The sequence below is a fragment of the Acomys minous genome (genome assembly GCF_964271855.1).
Source record: "Acomys minous genome assembly, chromosome: 12".
NCBI classification, from domain to species: domain Eukaryota; kingdom Metazoa; phylum Chordata; class Mammalia; order Rodentia; family Muridae; genus Acomys; species Acomys minous.
Window position 1 is genome coordinate 25,748,650 of NC_140493.1, and position 20,239 is coordinate 25,768,888.

The window sequence follows — 20,239 nt, forward strand, 5'->3', positions numbered from 1 at the left end:
GTAGCTGACGGCCCCAGCAAACTTTCCCCCTCACACCTAGTCCACCTGGCTCCCTCAGCACAGGGAGTGGGTGGGGGGCTTCCAGAGAAGCACAGGGCTTTGCCGATTCAGCCCCCACCCTCAGAACGACTCTCCCGGATGGTAAATCTGTGGCTAGGAGGAGACAGGGCACTCCTTTATCCCAAGTGGGTCCCAGCCTACCTCTCAGTTCTGCTCGTCTTATATACTGAGCCTTTCTCCCTCCTGAGTGGCCTTGCCTCCTGCCTACCAGAGGCTGCAAACAACCCCCCACCCTTCCCCCTAGGATGCACACCATGCCCCTCCCCTGGCCCCTCAGCTGTGCCCAGAACAAATCAGGCCTAGCTGCCCCCCAAAAAACTCCACATCCCCAAAGTCACCAGACAAGAAAGGGGAGTTTTAGGTCAGCAGGGAAAGGTTCAGGCAGGATGTAGGACCTGGGGACAGGTGGCTGTTCTTCCTGGTATGTTAGAGCCATGTGTGGCAAACCTTGGTCAGACCATGGTTGTATGCACACACATACAACCACATACACCAAAACAAAAATACAACTGTCATGGGAAAACACTCATGGTGATTCCAGTAGATGACAAAAAGATGTCTGAAAATGTCCACTATCTGTTTCTGATTTTAAAAAGTTCTGACTAACACAGCCACTGCCAGTCACCAGGAAAGATCTAAGCACGCCCCTCCTAGGAGTGGCTTGTTCACCCTGACCTGAGTCTAGTGGCCCTGTCCATGACAGGTCCTCTGTCCTTGTCGGAGAAGATGGTGAGATGAGAGGGGAAAGGAGCAGGAGCCTGGGGAGCCTACAGGATGCTCTGGGGCACGAGGAGCACAGGGCCTGATTGAGGGGTGACGTCTGGAGTCCCGTACTCACGCTGACATGCAAATGCTCCAGGAAGAACTGCAGCAGGCAGGCGCCCAAGCCAAGTGCCCGCGCCCGCTCATGGCCCCTCGGGGACTTGATCCATGGGCTCAGGTGCTGTACAAGAATGATCTTTACACAGGGGCCTGCTGTAGGAGCAACCCAGGAGGGCAGAAGCCCATGTCCCAAGGACAAGCTCAGCATCCTTGCTGGGCCAGCCTTTGGGGGCTGCAGGGACCCAGGTAGGACCCAGGGTGGTTCCCACAGTAGAGTCCGCTGCAGCTCACCCTGCCCACTCAAGGTGGCTGAGTGACCTAGGCCTATGAGGCACTGGATGCCTAGACTATGGATTGGTGCCTCCCTTCCCGCCCATGGTAATGAAGGAAGGGACCAGAAGACCGGCACAGCAGGGGGTGGGGATGGGTAGGGTGGGGTGGGGGGTGTCTGCTGTCTTCTTGCATGCCTCAAGCGGACTGAGGCCAGGGCTCTCATCCCCATCCCAGCACTTGCTGCAGAGGACTATCTGGCCAGAGTTGCCCAGGCAGGAGGGGTGTGTTTGGATGCCCCCTCCCCCAAGGACACTATCAAGCTGTCTCTGTAGTACCTAACCGCAGTGGGGGAGGGGGGCAGGAAAGAAGCCAGAAACTCCATCACCCCCAACAGTGCACACCCACTGCACACCTCAACCATGATCTGCAGGCCCTGGGGGGTCATGTTCTGCTGCAGCAGGCTTGTCAACAAGTCTTCAAGGGCACACATGGTGTCCAAATACAGAGGCTGGAAGGAGAGCCACCAGCCCAATGCGTGACCCCACTTCTTTCAGTGGTCTTCTCACCGCCCACCCCCACCCCCACCTCCTGGCCATGGCCATGCAATACCTTCTGGCAGACACCATCTTCCCCTTCAGCCTCGGGTGGCAGGGCCATGACACTCTGCAAGCAACTGTGGATCACATCTGCCTGGGCCTGCTCCTCCAGTGCAGGCTCCAAGTTGCTGAGCAGCAGGTTAAGGGCCCCAGTAAATGACCCCATGACACTTTGTCCAGCCTAGACCCCCCAGTAACCGCTGGGCCTACATAGATGACACAGCTGCCCCTCTGTTCAGAGTACTTGACACATACAATGTAGCCCATGTATCTGCAGACAGACCCACAGGCACACCATGAGTACAGAGAGGCAGGAAAGGATACACCAGGTATGTGCAGGCAAGCATGGCTTTCTTTCGAATGGGCGTTCTCAGGCAGTCTGGGGGCTCTGCCCGGATGAATTCCTTGGGGAGGCGACATACAAGTGGCCCTCAGAGGAGGCCTCAGCCTTCTCCCTGTTGATCCTGTCTCTCACACTAAGTGGGTGCTTTGAGGCCTCTGAGGTGCAGGGCTCTGTTGTACCCACTCAGCCCCCGGGTATAACTCTGGACTCAACCCTCTGGCCTCCCGAGGTCCCAGGTCCCAGCTCCACTGCCTGCCTTGAACTCACCATCATCTGCGCCACCAGCTCTGCTTTCCTGGAGAAGTGGAAGGAGCTGGCTTGTGCACTGCTGCACACGGCCTGGCTGACCATGCACAGGCTCTGGACGAGGCACAGCTTCAGGGCTGGGTCCTGGGGGAACAGCTGGCTGCAGGTGGCTTGCACGGCTGCCCCCAGAACTGCCGTGTTCAGGGTGGCCACAGGGCTGGACCCAGCCTCAGGAGCTCAGAGTGCCCTTTGTTTAACAGTGGACTGTCCACTGTTGATCACACAGCCCTACAGCAGCCCCCAACCAAGCAGGAACCTAGGGCATGAAGGAGTGTGGGGGTGGGGCAGGGAGTTCCAGAGCCTGGGCCCACAGAGAACTGCAGTGTACTATGAGAGCGTCACACCCAGCACCATTCTGAGCACACAGAGTGCCAGCCCTCCTACTCCCAAGGGCTGGGGAAACAAGAAACTAAAAGAACCTCACCAACCCCACGCTGCCCTAGAGGCTCCCCACTCCTCAGGAAGAGCCGATTGTCCCTCACAAAGGCCTGTGAGGTTAGTAACAGGGACGCCACAGAGGAAGCATGTTAATGAGACCAAGGGAACCTTTGACCCTTTTCAATGGCTCTGGGCTTAACTAACCCCTCCCTAGGTGCTCTCTGGGGGTCTAGAGAAAGGCAGCCCCCAAAGCATTGGGAACAGAGCCAAGGGGCCCAGAGCTATCGCTGGGCTGTGGGGGGGACACAGCTACAGGTGGCTGCCCAGAGGCAGAGAAGGCTCGCTCTTCCCTCAGCAGGAGCTTAGCTGCTGCAGCTCCATCAAGTGCTGCTCCTAAGGGAAATGGGCAGGAGGATCTCAGACCTGGCCTCCAGGATGCTCCCCCAGGGCCACCATGGCCAGGAAGGCCAGCGAGCTCTGGGTTTGGCTCTGCCCCAAAGCCCAGCCCAGAGGAGAGAGAGAGAAAGCACAGTTCACACACAATTGCTATACACTATACCTTGGTCTCTACCTTTATTCCCAGAACCTAAACAACAAAGAGTGAAATGAATTAAGCCTCTGGCGTCGTGTGGCCGGCCCACTCAGACGCCTGCAGCGCCCACCTTGGTGTCGAAGCACCGGAACATGCCACGGAGGATATCAGACTCCACTCTGGCCAGCATCAGCTCACGAGGGGCCTGCGCGGCCACGTGCCCGTAGCACAGGATTAGAGAACTCTTCATTCTCTCTACTTCGTGCTCACTTCGATCCTGGGAGGCAGAGAAATCAGCAGGATGCTAGTTACTCCATGAACCACTCTGTGCAGGGAGCCCTACCTCACAGCAGCGCGCCTTCTGTGCTCCAGGGATAGTCAGAGCCAGCCGGGAACAGAGGCAGCTCGCAGGGATGGGAGCCAGGCAGCCTCAGGTGTCCACGCAAGCCCACTGGGAACCAATTGGTTGCACGAAAGGGCTGAGGCAGTGGGAGCAAGGAGAGAAGGTACAGTGGAAAGAAAAGGCCTAGCAACCAGGACAGCTGCGGAAGACAGCCTTCTGTCCTAGTGGCCTGTAGATACTTATGTGAGAAAAAATGGACCAACGTGGTCTACACATCAAGTTCTAGGCCAGCCAATGCTGCAGCGTGAAGCCCTGTCTCAAGGCAGAGACGGAGGGGCTGGAGAGACGGCTCAGTGCTTAAGAGCACTTGTTCTTGCAAGAGGACCCGGGTTCAATTCCCAGCATCCACACGGTGGCTCCCAACCATCCACAACTCCAGTTCCAGGGGATCCAAGGAACTTAGTGGGCACCTGGCATGCACATGGTGTGCAGACATCCATGCAGGCAAAACACTGACACACACAAAAATGAAATAAACCTAAAACACTTTTAAAAAGATAGAAATAGGAGAAGAAAGAGAAGAAAAAGAGAAAGAACAGGCGTGTAGGCCCCTGTACATCTGAGCCGCCCCTCAGGGTCCAAGAGCAGAGCGGTTACTAGAGATGGAGCGACATGGGAGATGCTTCGCATCCTCATTTGGGATGAAGGACAGTGCAGACAGCCTGGCCATCAAGGAGGGTACACTTTCCACTCCCTGCCTGTTGTGGTTCAAATGAGGAATGTCCCCAACGCTCAAGTGTGCCCAGTACTGCAGGGTTTAGAGGTGTAACATTTGGAAATGCCCCCAGGGAGCAGAAGCCTTTGGGAAGTGACTGGCTCATCAGTGGGTTAACCAACGGTTCTCAACCTGGGCGCACACGACCCTTCCTTTCACAGACCACCAGGAAATAGGCATCTACATCACAGTTCATAACAGCAGCAGAACTGCAGCTATGAAGTATCAATGAAAATACTTTTACAGTTGGGGTCACTACAACAGGAGGAGCTGTATTAAATGGTCGCAGCATCAGGAAGGCTGAGACCACTGAATTAAGCCTCTGACAGACTTGTAATGCTACGGTTTCAGGGTAAGTGTTGTTACAACGGCAAGCGAGTTCTGCTCCCTGGCTACTGGAGCTGAGCAGCTCTCCTCACCATGCCCTTCCTCCATGTTTGGCCTGCCTCAGGCCTTAAGTCAAACCTCTGAAACCAGGACACAAAATGAACCCTCCCTCCTCAAAGTTGATTTTCTCAAGTACGTTGTCATAGCAACAGAAACTGATTAACACCCAACCTTGCCACGCAGGACTCCTCTCACTACCCACACCTGGAGGCATGCCACTGCCACCAGCTAGATTTGCTCCTGAGAGGCCCTCTGCTGGGAGGGGAGCCAAGGCCCAGAGGACAGAATAGAGGGTGCACGGTGGCTGCAGAGCCAGGTGCTTTCTTGTCGGACTCCACGCCTGAGGGTACTCGGGCCTAGCCTTGATCTTGAGAGAAGAGAGCGCAGACGTCAGAAGAGCAGGGACCACACCATCAGAGACAGGGATCTACTCACCCAGGCCCCTTTTCTGGGTAGAGACCTTCTTACCTTAAAAATGCTAAAAATGCCGACGGACTTCCTAAACACGTCTGACCTCACGAAGTCCTCCAGCTGTGCTAGAGTGTCTTCCAGGTGGGCAATGGCACAAATCCCAAAACAACAGGCAAGGCCCTGGGGAGGTGCACAGGTGTGCTCACACTTGGGCAGAGGGGCCCACCTGCCCACCTGTGTGGGGAGGAACATACATACACATGCATGCAAAGTACCATGCACACATAAACCTAAAGGCACACTGTGTACATGTGAACATACGTATAGAAGGCGGCAGTGTGCCACATATGCATACATGTACCTATATGTTCATAGTACTCGTGGCCAGCTGCCTGACAGCCCTGGGTCTTAGGGGCTTCCTACCTCCTGCTCTGCCTCTTCCTGGTACCTGGCTGTATCCAACAGCTCTCGAAGGTGTTTTCTCACCACTTCCTTACTTGAAGCAGCACCCAGCGTGGTTCCTATGCACTTATACAGGAAATTCTGGAACAAAGGTAGAAAACACAGCTGCACCAGACTCCTGAGCAGACAGACAGCTGCACTGTGATGCACACTGCTAATGGAGAGCTATATTCTCTCTCTCTTCCTCCCTTCCTGTTGGTTCCTGAGACAGGGTTTCTGTGTGTAGCACTGGTTGTCCTGCTCTGTAGACCAGGGTGGATTTGATCTCAGAGATCTGCCTACCTCTCAAGCATTGGGATTAAAGGTGTGCACCCCTACACCTGGCCCCTTGGAGATCTGTATTTCAATCAGGACATGGGAAGGGTCCCCCACAAGGACAGAAAGGTGAGCTCTGCGGGGAGTCTGAGGACTAAGGAGCAGGCAGGGAGCCCCCGTCTCCCAATCTCCCAGCTGTCGGCTGCAGTGAAGAGGATCCTAGCCCTCCGTGCTTGCCCTGGCTTGGCCAGGACTGCCTCGGTCAGGAGACAAAGGCGCAGACAGGAAAGATCCAAGACTCCAAGCACAGGGCCCGGGGACTGGGGACTGAGAGATCCTGGCCCCAGCTGGCTTGTCTTGGGCACCTTCTCCTGTGGTGTCCCGTTGTAAGAGGGTAGTTGCTTGCACATCTCCTGGCTCAGCTGGCAGATCCATGTGTTGTCAGACACCACGGCCAGGGTGTCTCGTAGGAACTGTGGATGAGAGCACCAACGAGGGCTTGTCACACGATAGCCTTAGGGTGGCCCCTGCTGGTAAGTGATCTTTGAAGGTGGGTAGCAGCTATGAGGCATGCTGAAGCACAAATGGCTCTGAACTAGGTTGGGGACAGTGGAAGGACAGAAGACCACTTTCTGTGTCTCAAATTTGGTGCTGACCGATAGAGGGTAGAAACCCTGTCTCGGCAATCTGAGGCCGGCCACCGTCCAGACGCCCAGACTCCCCTGCTGCTGACATTCCCTAGTCTTACTACCAGGGGAGGTTGGGGAACAAGTCCCTGGGAAAGCACAATACACCAGTCCCACGTTTGCTGCCCCAGCCCTCCGTGCCCAGGCCCAGAACAACACAGACAGGCCCTTGGCCTTCTGTCCCATCTCTCACCACCAGAAGCTTTTCTTCCCACTCCTTCAGTGCCAGGGTTTCCGCAGTGTGCTCTGAAATGACCAATCACCCCGTTGGCTGGGGTCCGGCCAGGCAGGCTCATCCCAGCACGCACCAGTGACTCCTTAGTGCCCAGCACCACCTCCTTGTCTTTCGGAACTCCCAAGAGGAACGCAGCAGCCAACCACACCTTAGGCTGCAACACTTCTCACATGTCACCAGGGACCGTCTGGTGCCACCCAGGCCCTTTCTTAGATTACAGCTTACAAAACCCTGGTCTGTATCAGCCAGCCCAGATGACATACTGGGAACAAGCAGGGCTGGGGATGGCTAACGGGCTCCTTCGCCTCACGGGCCTCACCATCCAGGTACTCTAGCAGCACAGGCACGGTTGTCTCCCACCGCTGGCCCAGCAAAGGGTGGATGTTGCGATGCATGACCTTCAGCAGGCGCAAGGAGGCTGCCCCACGCCCATCTCCCAGGTAGGGATTCGAAGACACAACCTGAAGGAGGGAGAGAAAAGAGCGTGCCTAAGCATGGAGCTCCCTGTACCTCCCAGTGGAGATGTGGCAGGACATCTTTCCAGGCCACAGTGCCCAACCTGGGGACCAGTGTCCCTGTTGTGAAGGAAAACCAACCAACACAAGGTGGGAGACACAAGGTGAGACGGTGGCGAGGGTCATAGCCTGCCACTGACAAGGAACTGACAGGGACTCTGGGGCATAAAGAGCCCACTCCTCTACAACACAGTGACCATGGGCAAGCTGACACCTTGGACACAGTAACAGACCCTTGGCTTACCAGCAGTCTTGTGGTCATAGCGAAGGGAGATGGGAGGTTTGCTGGACAAGAAACATGGGAACAGTTACAAGGCAGGGCTAGGTGTGGGACAAGGGATGGGGAGGCAGGCAGCTGGGGCTGGGGTAGCATGCAGAGGCGGCAGCTCGGGCTGAGAGCAGGGGCAGGGGCGGGGACGGGCAGGGAGCTGAGAAAGGTTAAGTGTAAGGGCGTGGCACTGGTGGGGGTCAGATGCAAGGCTGTTGGGCCTCCACACCATTTGAGTTGTACTGGACGAGGAAAGCATCTGCCCCTGCCTCCTGCCTCTTCAGGGCTAAATGCACAAGACTCCTGCAGAGTGGGGTGAGGGCCGCAGTGAAGCGCACTGGGGTGAGGAACTCGAGCAGGTAGGGCCAGAGAACCTGAGGGACAGAGGGCCATGGTCTGTGGACGGCAAGCAGGTAGGCATAGCTTCTAGGGCAGCAGAGCTCACAGGGCCTGATCTCCACATCTATACAGGAGGAGGACAGCTTTAGCCCAGCCTAAGACAGTGTGTCCTGCCATTGCTGAGAGATCCTCTGAGCACTGCTTAGCCACTGGCCTCAGAAGGCCACACTCCCCGTTCCACTGTTCACACTGGTCACGTGTTACCGGGTGAGTGATGGGAAGGCCAGGAAGTCTCAGCAAGGGGCAGCTCAGGCAGCAGGCCTCAAGCCAACACACTCACGCTGTTCATCCTGTCCACTGTGGTGCTGACCAGGTAGAGGGTACGGACACTGACTGCCCGCACACTGTCTGCTGCCAGGTCCTCCCCTTCAGGGCCAGGCTTCTGAGGCTGGAGGAGAGGCAAACAAGAGCATATATGGATGGCTGTCTCCACGCCAAGGTTAGCATGAGAAAGGGAAAGGCTGGCACACACACTCATCAAACCTGCCCCAGAGAGCACGACTTTCATCTGCCACAGGAACGTACATGGAAATCACTCAAGAAAAGCTGGCGAGACGGCTCAGCAAGTGAAAGCGCTTCCTGTGTGAGCCTAACAATCTGAGTTTCATTCTCAGATCCAATGTCACAAGGAGAGACAAACTCCTCAAAGTTATCCTCTGAGCTCTACATGTGGCCTACGGCAGCATGTGCTGCCTGCATCCACATGCATGCATACATACATACATACATACATACACACACCTGCCCCCCCCCCCCCGCTCTGTTTTTGTTTCCTATAAGCTACTGACTCAAAAATGTAACAAACAAACGAACTCTGTTGGGGAAGTGAGATGGCTCAGGGAATAAATGCATTGCTGCCAAGCCTGATGACCTGAGTTGGACCCCCAGAACTCACGTGGTGGAGAGAGGGAACTGACTCCTACAACTTGACCTTTCGGAGGTCAGAGGACATATATCCACACATATTTGTACACAAAATAAGTAAATATTTTTATTTTGGGGGGTTAATGTAAGACTTTTTCTCTATTCTTCTCTCATATGTTACATCCTAAATGCGGTTTCCCTCCCTTCTCTCTCCCATGCCCCACCCCATGCCCCATCCCATCCTCCATTTCTTGAGAAAAAATAAATGTGTATACTGTTCTTGCAGAGGACCTGAATTTAGTTCCCACCACCAATCTTGAGCAATTCACAACCACCTGGTATTCCCACTCCATGTGCACCAACACACACACACACATACACACACACAAAATCTTTTTTTGTTTTGTTTTGTTTTTCGAAACAGGGTTTCTCTGTGTAGCCTTGGCTGTCCTGGACTCACTTTGTAGACCAGGCTGGCCTTGAACTCACAGCGATCCACCTGCCTCTGCCTCCCAAGTGCTGGGATTAAAGGTGTGCACCACCACGCCTGGCACAAAATCTTTTTTAAAAAAGATTTATTTATTTTATGTATATGAGTGTATGTACACCTGCATGCCAAAGAGGACATCAGATCCGAGTGTAGATGGTTGTGAGCCATCATATGGTTGCTGGGAAATGAACTCAGGACCTCTAGAAGAGCAGGCTGTGCTCTAACCATTGAGCCATCTCTCCAGCCTCCCTCCTCCTCCTCCTCCTCCTTTTTTTTTTTTTTTAAAGGAATTGACCTGTGAGGCCCACAACCTTGGCAAGGCTTCCTCCAAAGGTTATCCATGACCTCTAGTCAATGTTATGACCTTCAGGATAAATGCAGGATGGGCCTTCAAGATGGCTCCGTGGGTAAACACATTTGCCATGAAGCCTGACACCCTGAGTTCTGTCCCCCAGTCCCACATGGTGGAGATAATCAACTCCCATATGTTGTCCCCTGGGCTTCATAGATGTGCTATGACATGTGTGAGCACACACACACATAACTGAGTAAATGTGTTTTTATAAAAAAGAGAAAGCGGGTCTGGGACGGTTAGAAGGAGAGTAGGGAGTGGGTAGGATCAAAGTACATTATATGAGAGTCTCAAAGAATAAAACAAATTATGGGGCTCAAGAGATGGATCCGTGATTTTGAGCCTTTGCTGTTCCTACAGGGGACCTGGTTTGTTTCCCAGCACCCACATGGCGGCTCACAACCATGCATAACTCCAGTTCCAGGGGGCCACTGCCTTTTCTGATCTCTGTAGACACCAGGAATGCATGTGATGCGCATACATACATGCAGGCAAGTATTCATGCACATAAAATAAAAGAAGTTAAAATTTTGTTTTGTTTTTTTTTTGCGATGAGTTTCTCTGTGTACCAGCCCTGGCTGTCTTGGAACTCACTTTGTAGACCAGGCTGTTCAGTAATTTTTTTACATACCAAAAAAAAAATATATCAAAACCAAAACAACCCCAAAGAGAATCAAGTTTCTGTCTCTGCTTCTGAGTTGTGTATCTGTTGAATGGACTCACAGGATACAGAAACCCTGATTCAAAAACCACAGGAAACCTCAGCCTGCACAACCTGTACAGCCTACACAGCCCGGAAGCCCGCACAGCCCGCACAACCCGTACAGCCCACACAGCCCGCACAGCCCGCACAGCCCGCACAGCCCGCACAGCCCACACAGCCCGGAAGCCCGCAAAGCCTGCACAGCCCGCACAGCCCGCACAACCTGTACAGCATACACAGCCCGGAAGCCCGCACAGCCCGCACAGCCCGCACAGCCCGCACAGCCCGCACAGCTATCTGCTGCCAGTCTAGATGCTCTTGGTAACCAGTGCTAACAGTGCTCAAGAGAAACACGGCTGAAGAGCCTGACACCCAACAGATCCAGAAGCAGGTGGGGCTGATCAGCATAGTCCTTACCTCCTCAGGGGGCAGAGCACACTGCTGTACAATGTAGTCAACCATCACCTCACCTCCAGGCTGCTCCAGGTAGCCATGGTGGGCCATGGCACTTATCACCTGCACCACAGCCCGTTTCACCTGCCCAGAAGCAAGAGAAGATCAGGAAGGAACACAAGGCACACATCTGGTCCTGTGCTACACCCACACCCATACCCGCACCCACGCCCATTTGTGTACCACACCTGTACCCACGTCTGTATCAGCACCCATAACCATGTATACTACCTACGCCACACCTGTGCCTACGACCACACCTGCATCTAGAGTGGTACACACATGGCCATGTACATCTACACACACACCTGTACCCACAGTTGCCACAGCACCTAACACCTGGCCTCACGGAAGCTTACGTCAGAATAGGTACTGATACTGGCCTGCTCTCAGAAGGCCATGGGAAGCCACAGCTTTGGGCCCTCCTGAAGTCTTCTCTCCCAAGGGCTCTTTTCCCAGCTGATTTGTGTTTTTGAAATAACGTCTAGTTATGTAGCCCAGGACAGCCAGAAGTCCTATCTCAGACTCCCAAGTGCTCAGGGTACAGTCACGAGCCGCCATACCCAGCTCCCCAGCTGCTTTAAACCGTCCCTATAGTAAGTGGCAAGTATCCCAGCTGCCTGACTTCTCTGAGTCCTTCTTGTGAGTGGTGAGCCTCAGGCTGGCGCTGGAGCGCTCGGGCCCATGACAGCCTTGAGGGCTCAGGGTCACTAGCAGTCTACTGACACGGTGTGGCAACGTGGGCGTGTGCTCAGGGTCACTAGCAGTCTACTGACACGGTGTGGAAACGTGGGCGTGTGCTCAGGATCACTAGCAGTCTACTAACACGGTGTGGAAACGTGCGCGTGTGCACCTCCCTGCTGGCCACTCTTCTGTCGGCTGTTCATGAGGAACAGAACTAAACGGTCTAGTCCAACAACGATGTACGCAGCCCTGTCCGCTTTACCTTACTGTTGGTGTCCAGAAGAGGCAGCCTCATGGAAGAGAGGATGAAGGGCTTCTTAGCTTCCATTTGAGCAGCTGCAAGAAACAAACAAGATGGCTTAGTCCATCTGCCTCTGCATCCCTGAGTTCTGGTTTTAAAGGTATGCACCCATGCCCAACCAAAGATTATTTATTTGTGTATTTTATGACTGCGGATGCTTTGTCTGCATGCATGCCTGCACACCAGAAGAGGGCATCAGATCCCATTATAGACATTTGTGAGCTACCATGTGGGTGCTGGGAATTGAACTCAGGACCTCTGGAAGAGAAGTCAGTGCTCTAAACCTCTGAACCATCTCTTTAGCCCTGATCATATCTTTTAAAAAGCTAAGCGGTTGACAGTTGAGGCAATAAAAATAGAAAAGTGGCTCAAATTCTGGGAACATCATGTTAGTGACACTGTAATTGTCACCAGGTGAACTGCTGATGCTGGTCTGGGGGCTCCTTCCTGCTGAGTGCCAGCAACATACTCTTTTATGTCCTGGTACTTTTTTTTTTTCTTTCAGTTTTTCGAGACAGGTTTTCTCTGTTTAGCCCTGGCTGTCCTAGATTCACTTTGTAGACCAGATTGTCCTCAAACTCACAGAGATCATTCGCTCTGCCTCCCAAGTGCTGGTTTTTCAGTGTTTTGAGGCAGGGTTTCTTTCATATGGGAGAATTTTGGGAATTGAACTTATTCCTCTGGAAGAACAATGTTGAGAGGATGTATGCCTGCATTGTTTCCAGTGCCCTCGTTCGTTCTTTCTTATTTTCCTTCCTTTTAAAAAAACAGTTATTCATGGTGACAAATATGGGTCTAGTTGCATTTTTCTATATCTAGACATCCAGTTAGACCAGCACCATTTGTTGAAGATGCTATCCTTTTTCCATTGAATAGATTTGGCTTCTTTGTCAAAAATCAAGTGACCATATGTGTGTGGATTTATTTCTGGGTCTTTGATTCTATTCCATTGATCAACCAGCCTTGACATTCTCCACAGTTATGTGGAGAGTGGGGACTGACTCTGACATGAACTCTGGTGCTCCATATTTCACCACCTCCCCTTGGTGGGGAGGCCTGATGGCACTCAAAGAAAGAATAAGCAGGCTACCAAGATGAGACTTGATAGCCTATGACCATATAGTGGGGGAGGAGGTCCCTCTCGGTCTTAGACCTAGGGGAGGGGAATAGGGTGAAAGCAGGAGGGAGGGAGGACCGGGAGGATACAAGTGATGGGATAACAATTGAGTTGTAATCCAAATAAATTAATAAAATTAAAATTATTTTTAAAAAGCAGTTATTTGGCTGGGTGTGGTGACACATGCCTTTAATCCCAGCACTCAGGAGGCAGTGGCAGGCAGATCACTATGAGTTTGAGGCCAGCCTGGTCTACAAAGTGAGTCCAGGATAGTCAAGGCTGTTACACAGAGAAACCCTATCTTGAAAAACCAAAAAAAAGCAGATGTATATGTGCCTGCGCAAGTTTATGTGCAGGGGCCCGTGGAGATCCACAGGCATTTGATGCTCTACTGGAGTTAGAGATGATTATGTGCTGCCTAATGTAAGTTCTGGGAAATTAATTCAGGTCCTCTACAAGAGCAGTAAACATTGCTAACTGCTGAGCCATCTCTCCAGCCTCTTTACTTCTTTGTTCCTGAGACGGGCTTGCTCTATAGCCTGGGTTGGGCTTGAGCTCACTAGCTTCCTTTGCCAGCCTCCTTAGCTTCCCTGGAGCTTGTGATTCTCCTGCCCCCTTATGAGTGTTTGTGTTACAGGTATTTACCACATCCAGCGAAAACCACTCCATAGTATCCATTGAAATTTATCATAGCCCGGTGCAACGGCGCACGCCTTTAATCCCAGCACTCGGGAGGCAGAGGCAGGTGGAGCTCTGTGAGTTTGAGGCCAGCCTGCTCTACAGAGTGAGTTCTAGGACAGCTAGGACTACACAGAGAAACCTTGTCTTGAAAAACCAAACCAAACAAAAACAAAAACATACCAAAACAACAAAGTCCCCCTAAGACAAAAACCAAACTAACCATAGCTAGACTTTGGACTCTTAGGGATGAAGTGCAAAGGTGTGAAAGATAAACCAAGGCAGCTGCGACTCACTGGGGCAGCGGTTGTGTGAATTTTTTAAAGAGAATTTAAAATTAACCTGTGTCCCAGCTGGGACTCACAGTGAAGCTCAAACAACGGCTCGCTGAAGTTCATCTTAGATCACCAGGTGTCTCAGGAGCAACAGACCACTACGGACGGCTTTGCTCTCCTGAAGTTACTATCCTGCTCCTATTTTATATGGCTGGAAGTCCACGGGAGAACTGCTGCAAAGCTGAGCTCAGGGCGCTACCTAGTGTTAAGGCAACAGAGCGAACTGTAATCTCAGACAACGTAAGGCACAGATAAAACCAGACTCCAGGAAAAGCCTGTCTGTGTGCGCCATCCTTGCCCTTGTCAGGGATTTTGTTTGTTTGGGCAACCTTGGGAGCGATGGCTGCTTTTGGTACAGTCTGGCACATAAGACTTGCTGCAGAGCGACTGACTCGGGTGGAATGCAGAGGACTGGCTTCACTGGGTGTTTGCAGTACCAGAATGCTTCCACGTGCTGCTGTTTGCACAACCGCGCACAAGCTACACCTGGAAACTCTGCCCCTAGCTACACATCCAGCTACGTGTGCACAGGGAGCTGGAGGCCTTCGTTAGGGTGGGAAGCGGGCAAAGTGGACTCATCCCTTGTCAGATGAGTGCCTTGCAGAGGACCTCACTACAAATGGACTCGGTGAGGTACACACACACACACACACACACACACCACACAATACACATCACACACACACAATACACATCACACACAGACACACACACATCATACACAAACACACACAATACACATCACACACACATATCACACATACACACACACACACCACGCAATACACATCCACATCACACACAGACACACACACACATCATACACACACACACCACACAATATACATCACACATCACACAATACACATCATACAGACACACACACACATCATACACATCACACACACATATCACACACACACACACACACACACACACACACACACACATACACACACTGTGAACAGAAAACAAAACTAAGTCAGATACAAAATGATCCGTTCTCTGCAATTTATCTTCCCTTATACGACATGTAACATCCTCTTGTGCTGGAAGCTACAGTTGCAAGACCTGACAGTGGCACCTGGGCCTGTCATACCTTCCAAGACCTGACAGAGGCACCTGGGCACTGCCATACCTTCCAAGACCTGACAGGGCACCTGGGCACTGCCGTACCTTCCAAGACCTGACAGAGGCACCTGGGCACTGTCATACCTTCCAAGACCTGACAGTGGCACCTGGGCACTGCCATACCTTCCAAGACCTGACAGTGGCACCTGGGCACTGCCATACCTTCCAAGACCTGACAGTGGCACCTGGGCACTGCCATACCTTCCAAGACCTGACAATGGCACCTGGGCACTGTCATACCTTCCAAGACCTGACAGTGGCACCTGGGCACTGCCATACCTTCCAAGACCTGACAGTGGCACCTGGGCACTGCCATACCTTCCAAGACCTGACAGTGGCACCTGGGCACTGCCATACCTTCCAAGACCTGACAGAGGCACCTGGGCACTGCCATACCTTCCAAGACCTGACAGTGGCACCTGGGCACTGCCATACCTTCCAAGACCTGACAGTGGCACCTGGGCACTGCCATACCTTCCAAGACCTGACAGAGGCACCTGGGCACTGTCATACCTTCCAAGACCTGACAGAGGCACCTGGGCACTGTCATACCTTCCAAGACCTGACAGTGGCACCTGGGCACTGCCATACTTTCCAAGACCTGACAGAGGCACCTGGGCACTGCCATACCTTCCAAGACCTGACAGAGGCACCTGGGCACTGCCATACCTTCCAAGACCTGACAGAGGCACCTGGGCACTGCCATACCTTCCAAGACCTGACAGAGGCACCTGGGCACTGCCATACCTTCCAAGACCTGACAGTGGCACCTGGGCACTGCCATACCTTCCAAGACCTGACAGTGGCACCTGGGTACTGCTATACCTTCCAAGACCTGACAGAGGCACCTGGGCACTGTCATACCTTCCAAGACCTGACAGTGGCACCTGGGCACTGCTATACCTTCCAAGACCTGACAGTGGCACCTGGGCACTGCTATACCTTCCAAGACCTGACAGAGGCACCTGGGCACTGTCATACCTTCCAAGACCTGACAGAGGCACCTGGGCACTGTCATACCTTCCAAGACCTGACAGAGGCACCTGGGCACTGCCATACCTTCCAAGACCTGACAGTGGCACCTGGGCACTGCCATACCTTCCAAGACCTGACAATGGCACCTGGGCACTGCCATACCCTGGTGGGAAATAATGGGCTTGTGTTATCACTCACTGAAAAAACAGTTACTCTCTATACTAGTTCTGTATGTGAGCTGTATCAAGATAAACATTTAAAAGCATCTTGAATCTGCATTTACAAAAACAAGGAAGTTCTCTAAGGTAGACATGAGAAGGTAGGAAAGAAACGAAGTGCTGTGGACTGTGCCCAGGTGTTGATGCAGACATTTCCATATGAAATGCCCAGAGAAAGAACACAGAGAAAAATAAATAAAACATAGGTAAACAAAGTGCCTTCTAAAGCACTTTGTTTTGAAGCACCTTCAAAATTGTTTTGAAGACAATTTAAGAAGTGACTTAGACGGCTGGATGGTTGTGGCACCCGCCTTTAATCCCAGCACTTGGGAGGCAGAGGCAGGAGGATCTCTGTGAGCTGAAGGCCAGCCTGGTCCAGAGTGAGTTTCAGGACAGCCAGGGCTACACAGAAAACCCTGTCTCAAAAAAGGGGAAAAAAAGTAACTCAGAAAATATGATAAGAGTGTATGTAAGAGCCAAGGCTATACAGAGAGACACTGTCTTGAAAAACAAAAACAAAAACAAAACAACAACAAAAAAAGAGTGTATGTAAGAGTCACATACCACTGTTGAACTCCTCCTTCTCTAAAGAATTTACTGTAATGAACTCAATAAAAGCAGCACAGAGCTTGATGAAGGTATCCAGTCAAATGCTGGCTGTGGTGGCGCTCGCCTTCAATCCCAGCACTTAGCAGATAGAGGCAGGTGGATCTCTGTGAGTTTGAGGCCAGCCTGGTCTTCATAGTGAGTTCCCAGACAGTCAGGGCTATAGAGAGACTCTGTCTCAAAAAAGAAGGAAGAGAAAAAGAAGGCATATAGCAAACAAACACTTACACAGTCCTGAATGCTATGCCCCTCAGTGAGCTTCTACACAGTTAGAATGCCATGAAGCCATGAACCTTCCTTTATGGTTTTACAGTTTCACTATCAATTAATTTTTATGCACATATTCACCAAAACAAAAAAACAACCACACAAAAAACAATGACAGAGTTGAAACTAGAAAAATAATTTACCTTTTGTATACTCTTTCACAACTCATGTGTCTTTTTGCCTGAATTCCAATCCACTGAACTCTTAAATGTAAACACGCATGCACGTACACACTCGCATCCTTAAAAAAACAGCACCAAAAGTCCACTTCTGGTGCCCTAAACCCCTGGCCAGAAGAGCCCCAGGCAACAGCTCTATCTTTCTGAACTTTTATCTAATGCCACCAATGTGGCCTATGGTCACTGTTGTCTGACCTCTGACAGGGCATGAATGAAATTCACTTAAACACAACCCCACATGTACAACTATGATTATCTTTATGAAGCATACTACAAATCATATAAGTCTCCTTTAAAAGCAGGAAACTGGGGGCTGAAGGTGCTGCTCTGAGGTAGAATGCCTGTCCAGCACGCGTCGAACCCTAAGTTCTAAGTCTGTGGTAGTTTGGGTGGGAGTGGCCCCACAGGCTCACAGGTTTGAATGCTTAGTCCCAGTTGGTAGAAGAGCTGGAAATGATTAGGTGGTGTGGCCTTGCTGGAGGAGGCACCACTGGGGACAGGCTTTGAGGTTGCTAAGGCCTGTCCCTTGCCAGTTATCATATGCTTGCAGATGTGCACTTTCTCTCTGTTGTCTCCCACCCCCAAATAAACCTTTTCTTCTATAAGTTGCTTTGGTCATGGTATCTTATCACAGCAGTAACTTAAGATAAAGTTCAATTGTGAAAACCACCAAAGTAAACGCTACCACCATCAGTAACTCAAAGTAGGATGCTGCACTCTCTCTTTTCTTTCTTTCTCCCCGCCGCCCTACCCCAGACAGGCTTTCCCATGTAACAGCCCTGGCTGTCCTGGAATTCTCTTTGTAGATCAGGCTGGCCTCAAACTCACAGCAATCCACCTGCCTCTGTATCCCAAGTGCTGGGATTAAAGGATGCTGCTCTCTTAGCTTGGCACTACCCTGCAGTGAGCATGGCCCAGGTGGCCAGTCTGCAAGCACACAAGGTACTCACCGGCAGAGTTGATGATGTGTCTCAAGATCTGCAGGGTACCCAGGCGGAGCCTCTCGTTGTTGGTGTCCAGCCTGGGCAGTAAGAAGCCCAGCAGGCGGTCAGGAGAGCAGCAGGCTGTGGGGCAACACACGCATCAGATACTGCCCAACAGTCTCTTTGCTCCTTGTTCCATGTTTGCTCCCTAAGCATGCTGGGACTAAGCACGTCTATCTTGGTCCCTCTGTAGCTGGAGCTACAGGGGCAGGGAAGGCAAAGGCGCACAGAGGAAGTGCAGGAAGCTGGAACTCCCTGGCCAGCAAGGTCACCCCAGTGGTTTCTTTGAGTGACTGTATAAAGTGAAGGGTCTGAGCACAGGGGCTTCAACACCGAAGTGTTGGCACCACACAGTTCATGTGAGACTCAGACCTGGGGTCACATGGTCAGTAGGCTCATTCCAACTTAATTCATGGGGAGCCCTTCCTGCTTCTGGGCTGGTCTGCAGCTAAAAAAAACAATTCCCACCCTGACCCTATACAGACCATCACCCTGGACCTATATCATTGCCAGTGGGAACCTTCTGGAAATTACATTGATGAGTTCTCTCACCTTTGAGAACCAGTGTCAATGACAGAAAAAAAAACAAAAACAAAAAACAAAAAAAAAACCGGTCCTCCCTCCCACCACACTCTGAACCAGCTGAACCAGTCTCCCAGGCTTCCCTCCCTCTAGGCTCTAGGTGAATGCTGATGTCAATGGTCTTAGGCAGCTGGCAGGTCACAAGCCTCTGCCTGACCCTCATGCTGGCAAGCAGGCTGTGACAGAATACAGACACCAGGGACAGAGCTGGTAGACAGACCAGGCTCTGACTGTCCTAGACCCAAGCTCTAGCAGAGCACTGGCACTGAAAGATGCTATCACCTCTAGCTGGGGTCAGGTAATGTCAGACTAATGGCCAGAGTCAGGCAGGGTGCAAAGCAGTGGGCTGTGGGTGAGGGTCAAGGATAGAAATGTGTGGAATGGGAGACAGAAGGTTCTAGAAGAAGAGAAGTAGGGCTGTAACATGCACTTCAATGAAACCAGGGACTTAGGGGTATAACTAACACCTTGCTTGACCCCCTGGCCCCTCCTCAGCCTGAGCCATGAAGCCACTATCCTCCTTAAAGGGGGCACCTGACCAGGCATGATGGCACACAACTGGGACTCCAGTATTTGAGGCAGAAGGATCATGAAACTCAAGACCATCTGAGATGATGATGACGATGATGAAGAAAGATAACTGGCTCAGACATGTCCTCTGAAGCTTCCTTGTACAGAAGCCACCACCCAGGCCACCACTCACCCAGCACTGTAAAGCAGCGAAGCACCTCCTTCTGGCTACTCATCACCAGGGGGCTCGAGGACTCCACAGGCACACAAATCTGCTCCAGAAGACAGACAGAGATTGCGGTGACCGGCTCATAGTCATCTCACGGCCCTGACGTGCAATAGATAAGTGGCTCTACTAGGAACACCTGGGTATACTGGAAAACTGGAAGGGTATTTTGTTGTTGCTGCTTTTGGTTTCAAAAAATTTTTTTTTACAGACGGGTTGGAGTGATACTCAGTGGCTAAGAGGTCTAGCTACTCTTCCAGAGGACCTGGGTTTGATTCTCAGCACCCACTTGTCAGCTTACAACTGTAACTACAAGCCAGGCAGTGGTGGCGCACGCCTTTAATCCCAGCACTTGGGAGGCAGAGGCAGGCGGTCTACAAAGCAAGTCCAGGACAGCCAAGGCTACATAGAGACACCCTGTTTCGAAAAAAACCCTATAACTACAGTTGCAGTGGGTTTGAGGCCTTTTCTGATCTCTGTGGGTACCAGGCACACACATAGTACACAGATAAACATTCAGGCAAAATAAAATGAAAGAT

At 51.9% G+C, this 20,239-nt stretch overlaps 1 protein-coding gene across 2 annotated transcripts in view; it reads right to left on the reverse strand.

Annotated features, from left to right (window-relative positions):
- MROH1 (maestro heat like repeat family member 1) overlaps positions 1 to 20,239 on the reverse strand; it is a 73,385-nt gene that overhangs the window by 17,584 nt on the left and 35,562 nt on the right. Inside the window, exons 13-31 of one of the 2 annotated variants that reach the window (XM_084747859.1) lie at positions 19,668 to 19,746; positions 18,350 to 18,463; positions 11,855 to 11,928; positions 10,873 to 10,992; positions 8,327 to 8,434; positions 7,877 to 8,021; positions 7,624 to 7,664; positions 7,184 to 7,325; positions 6,823 to 6,875; positions 6,309 to 6,416; positions 5,650 to 5,769; positions 5,284 to 5,406; positions 3,441 to 3,587; positions 3,338 to 3,364; positions 2,362 to 2,484; positions 2,076 to 2,155; positions 1,765 to 1,879; positions 1,568 to 1,663; positions 899 to 1,003 (exon numbers count right to left, since the gene is read on the reverse strand). In XM_084747859.1, coding sequence (XP_084603985.1) covers positions 899 to 1,003; positions 1,568 to 1,663; positions 1,765 to 1,879; positions 2,076 to 2,155; positions 2,362 to 2,484; positions 3,338 to 3,364; positions 3,441 to 3,587; positions 5,284 to 5,406; positions 5,650 to 5,769; positions 6,309 to 6,416; positions 6,823 to 6,875; positions 7,184 to 7,325; positions 7,624 to 7,664; positions 7,877 to 8,021; positions 8,327 to 8,434; positions 10,873 to 10,992; positions 11,855 to 11,928; positions 18,350 to 18,463; positions 19,668 to 19,746 — 1,920 coding nt within the window. The remainder of the gene's footprint in view (positions 1 to 898; positions 1,004 to 1,567; positions 1,664 to 1,764; positions 1,880 to 2,075; positions 2,156 to 2,361; positions 2,485 to 3,337; positions 3,365 to 3,440; positions 3,588 to 5,283; positions 5,407 to 5,649; positions 5,770 to 6,308; positions 6,417 to 6,822; positions 6,876 to 7,183; positions 7,326 to 7,623; positions 7,665 to 7,876; positions 8,022 to 8,326; positions 8,435 to 10,872; positions 10,993 to 11,854; positions 11,929 to 18,349; positions 18,464 to 19,667; positions 19,747 to 20,239) is intronic. The other variant, XM_084747860.1, reaches the window with a different exon arrangement.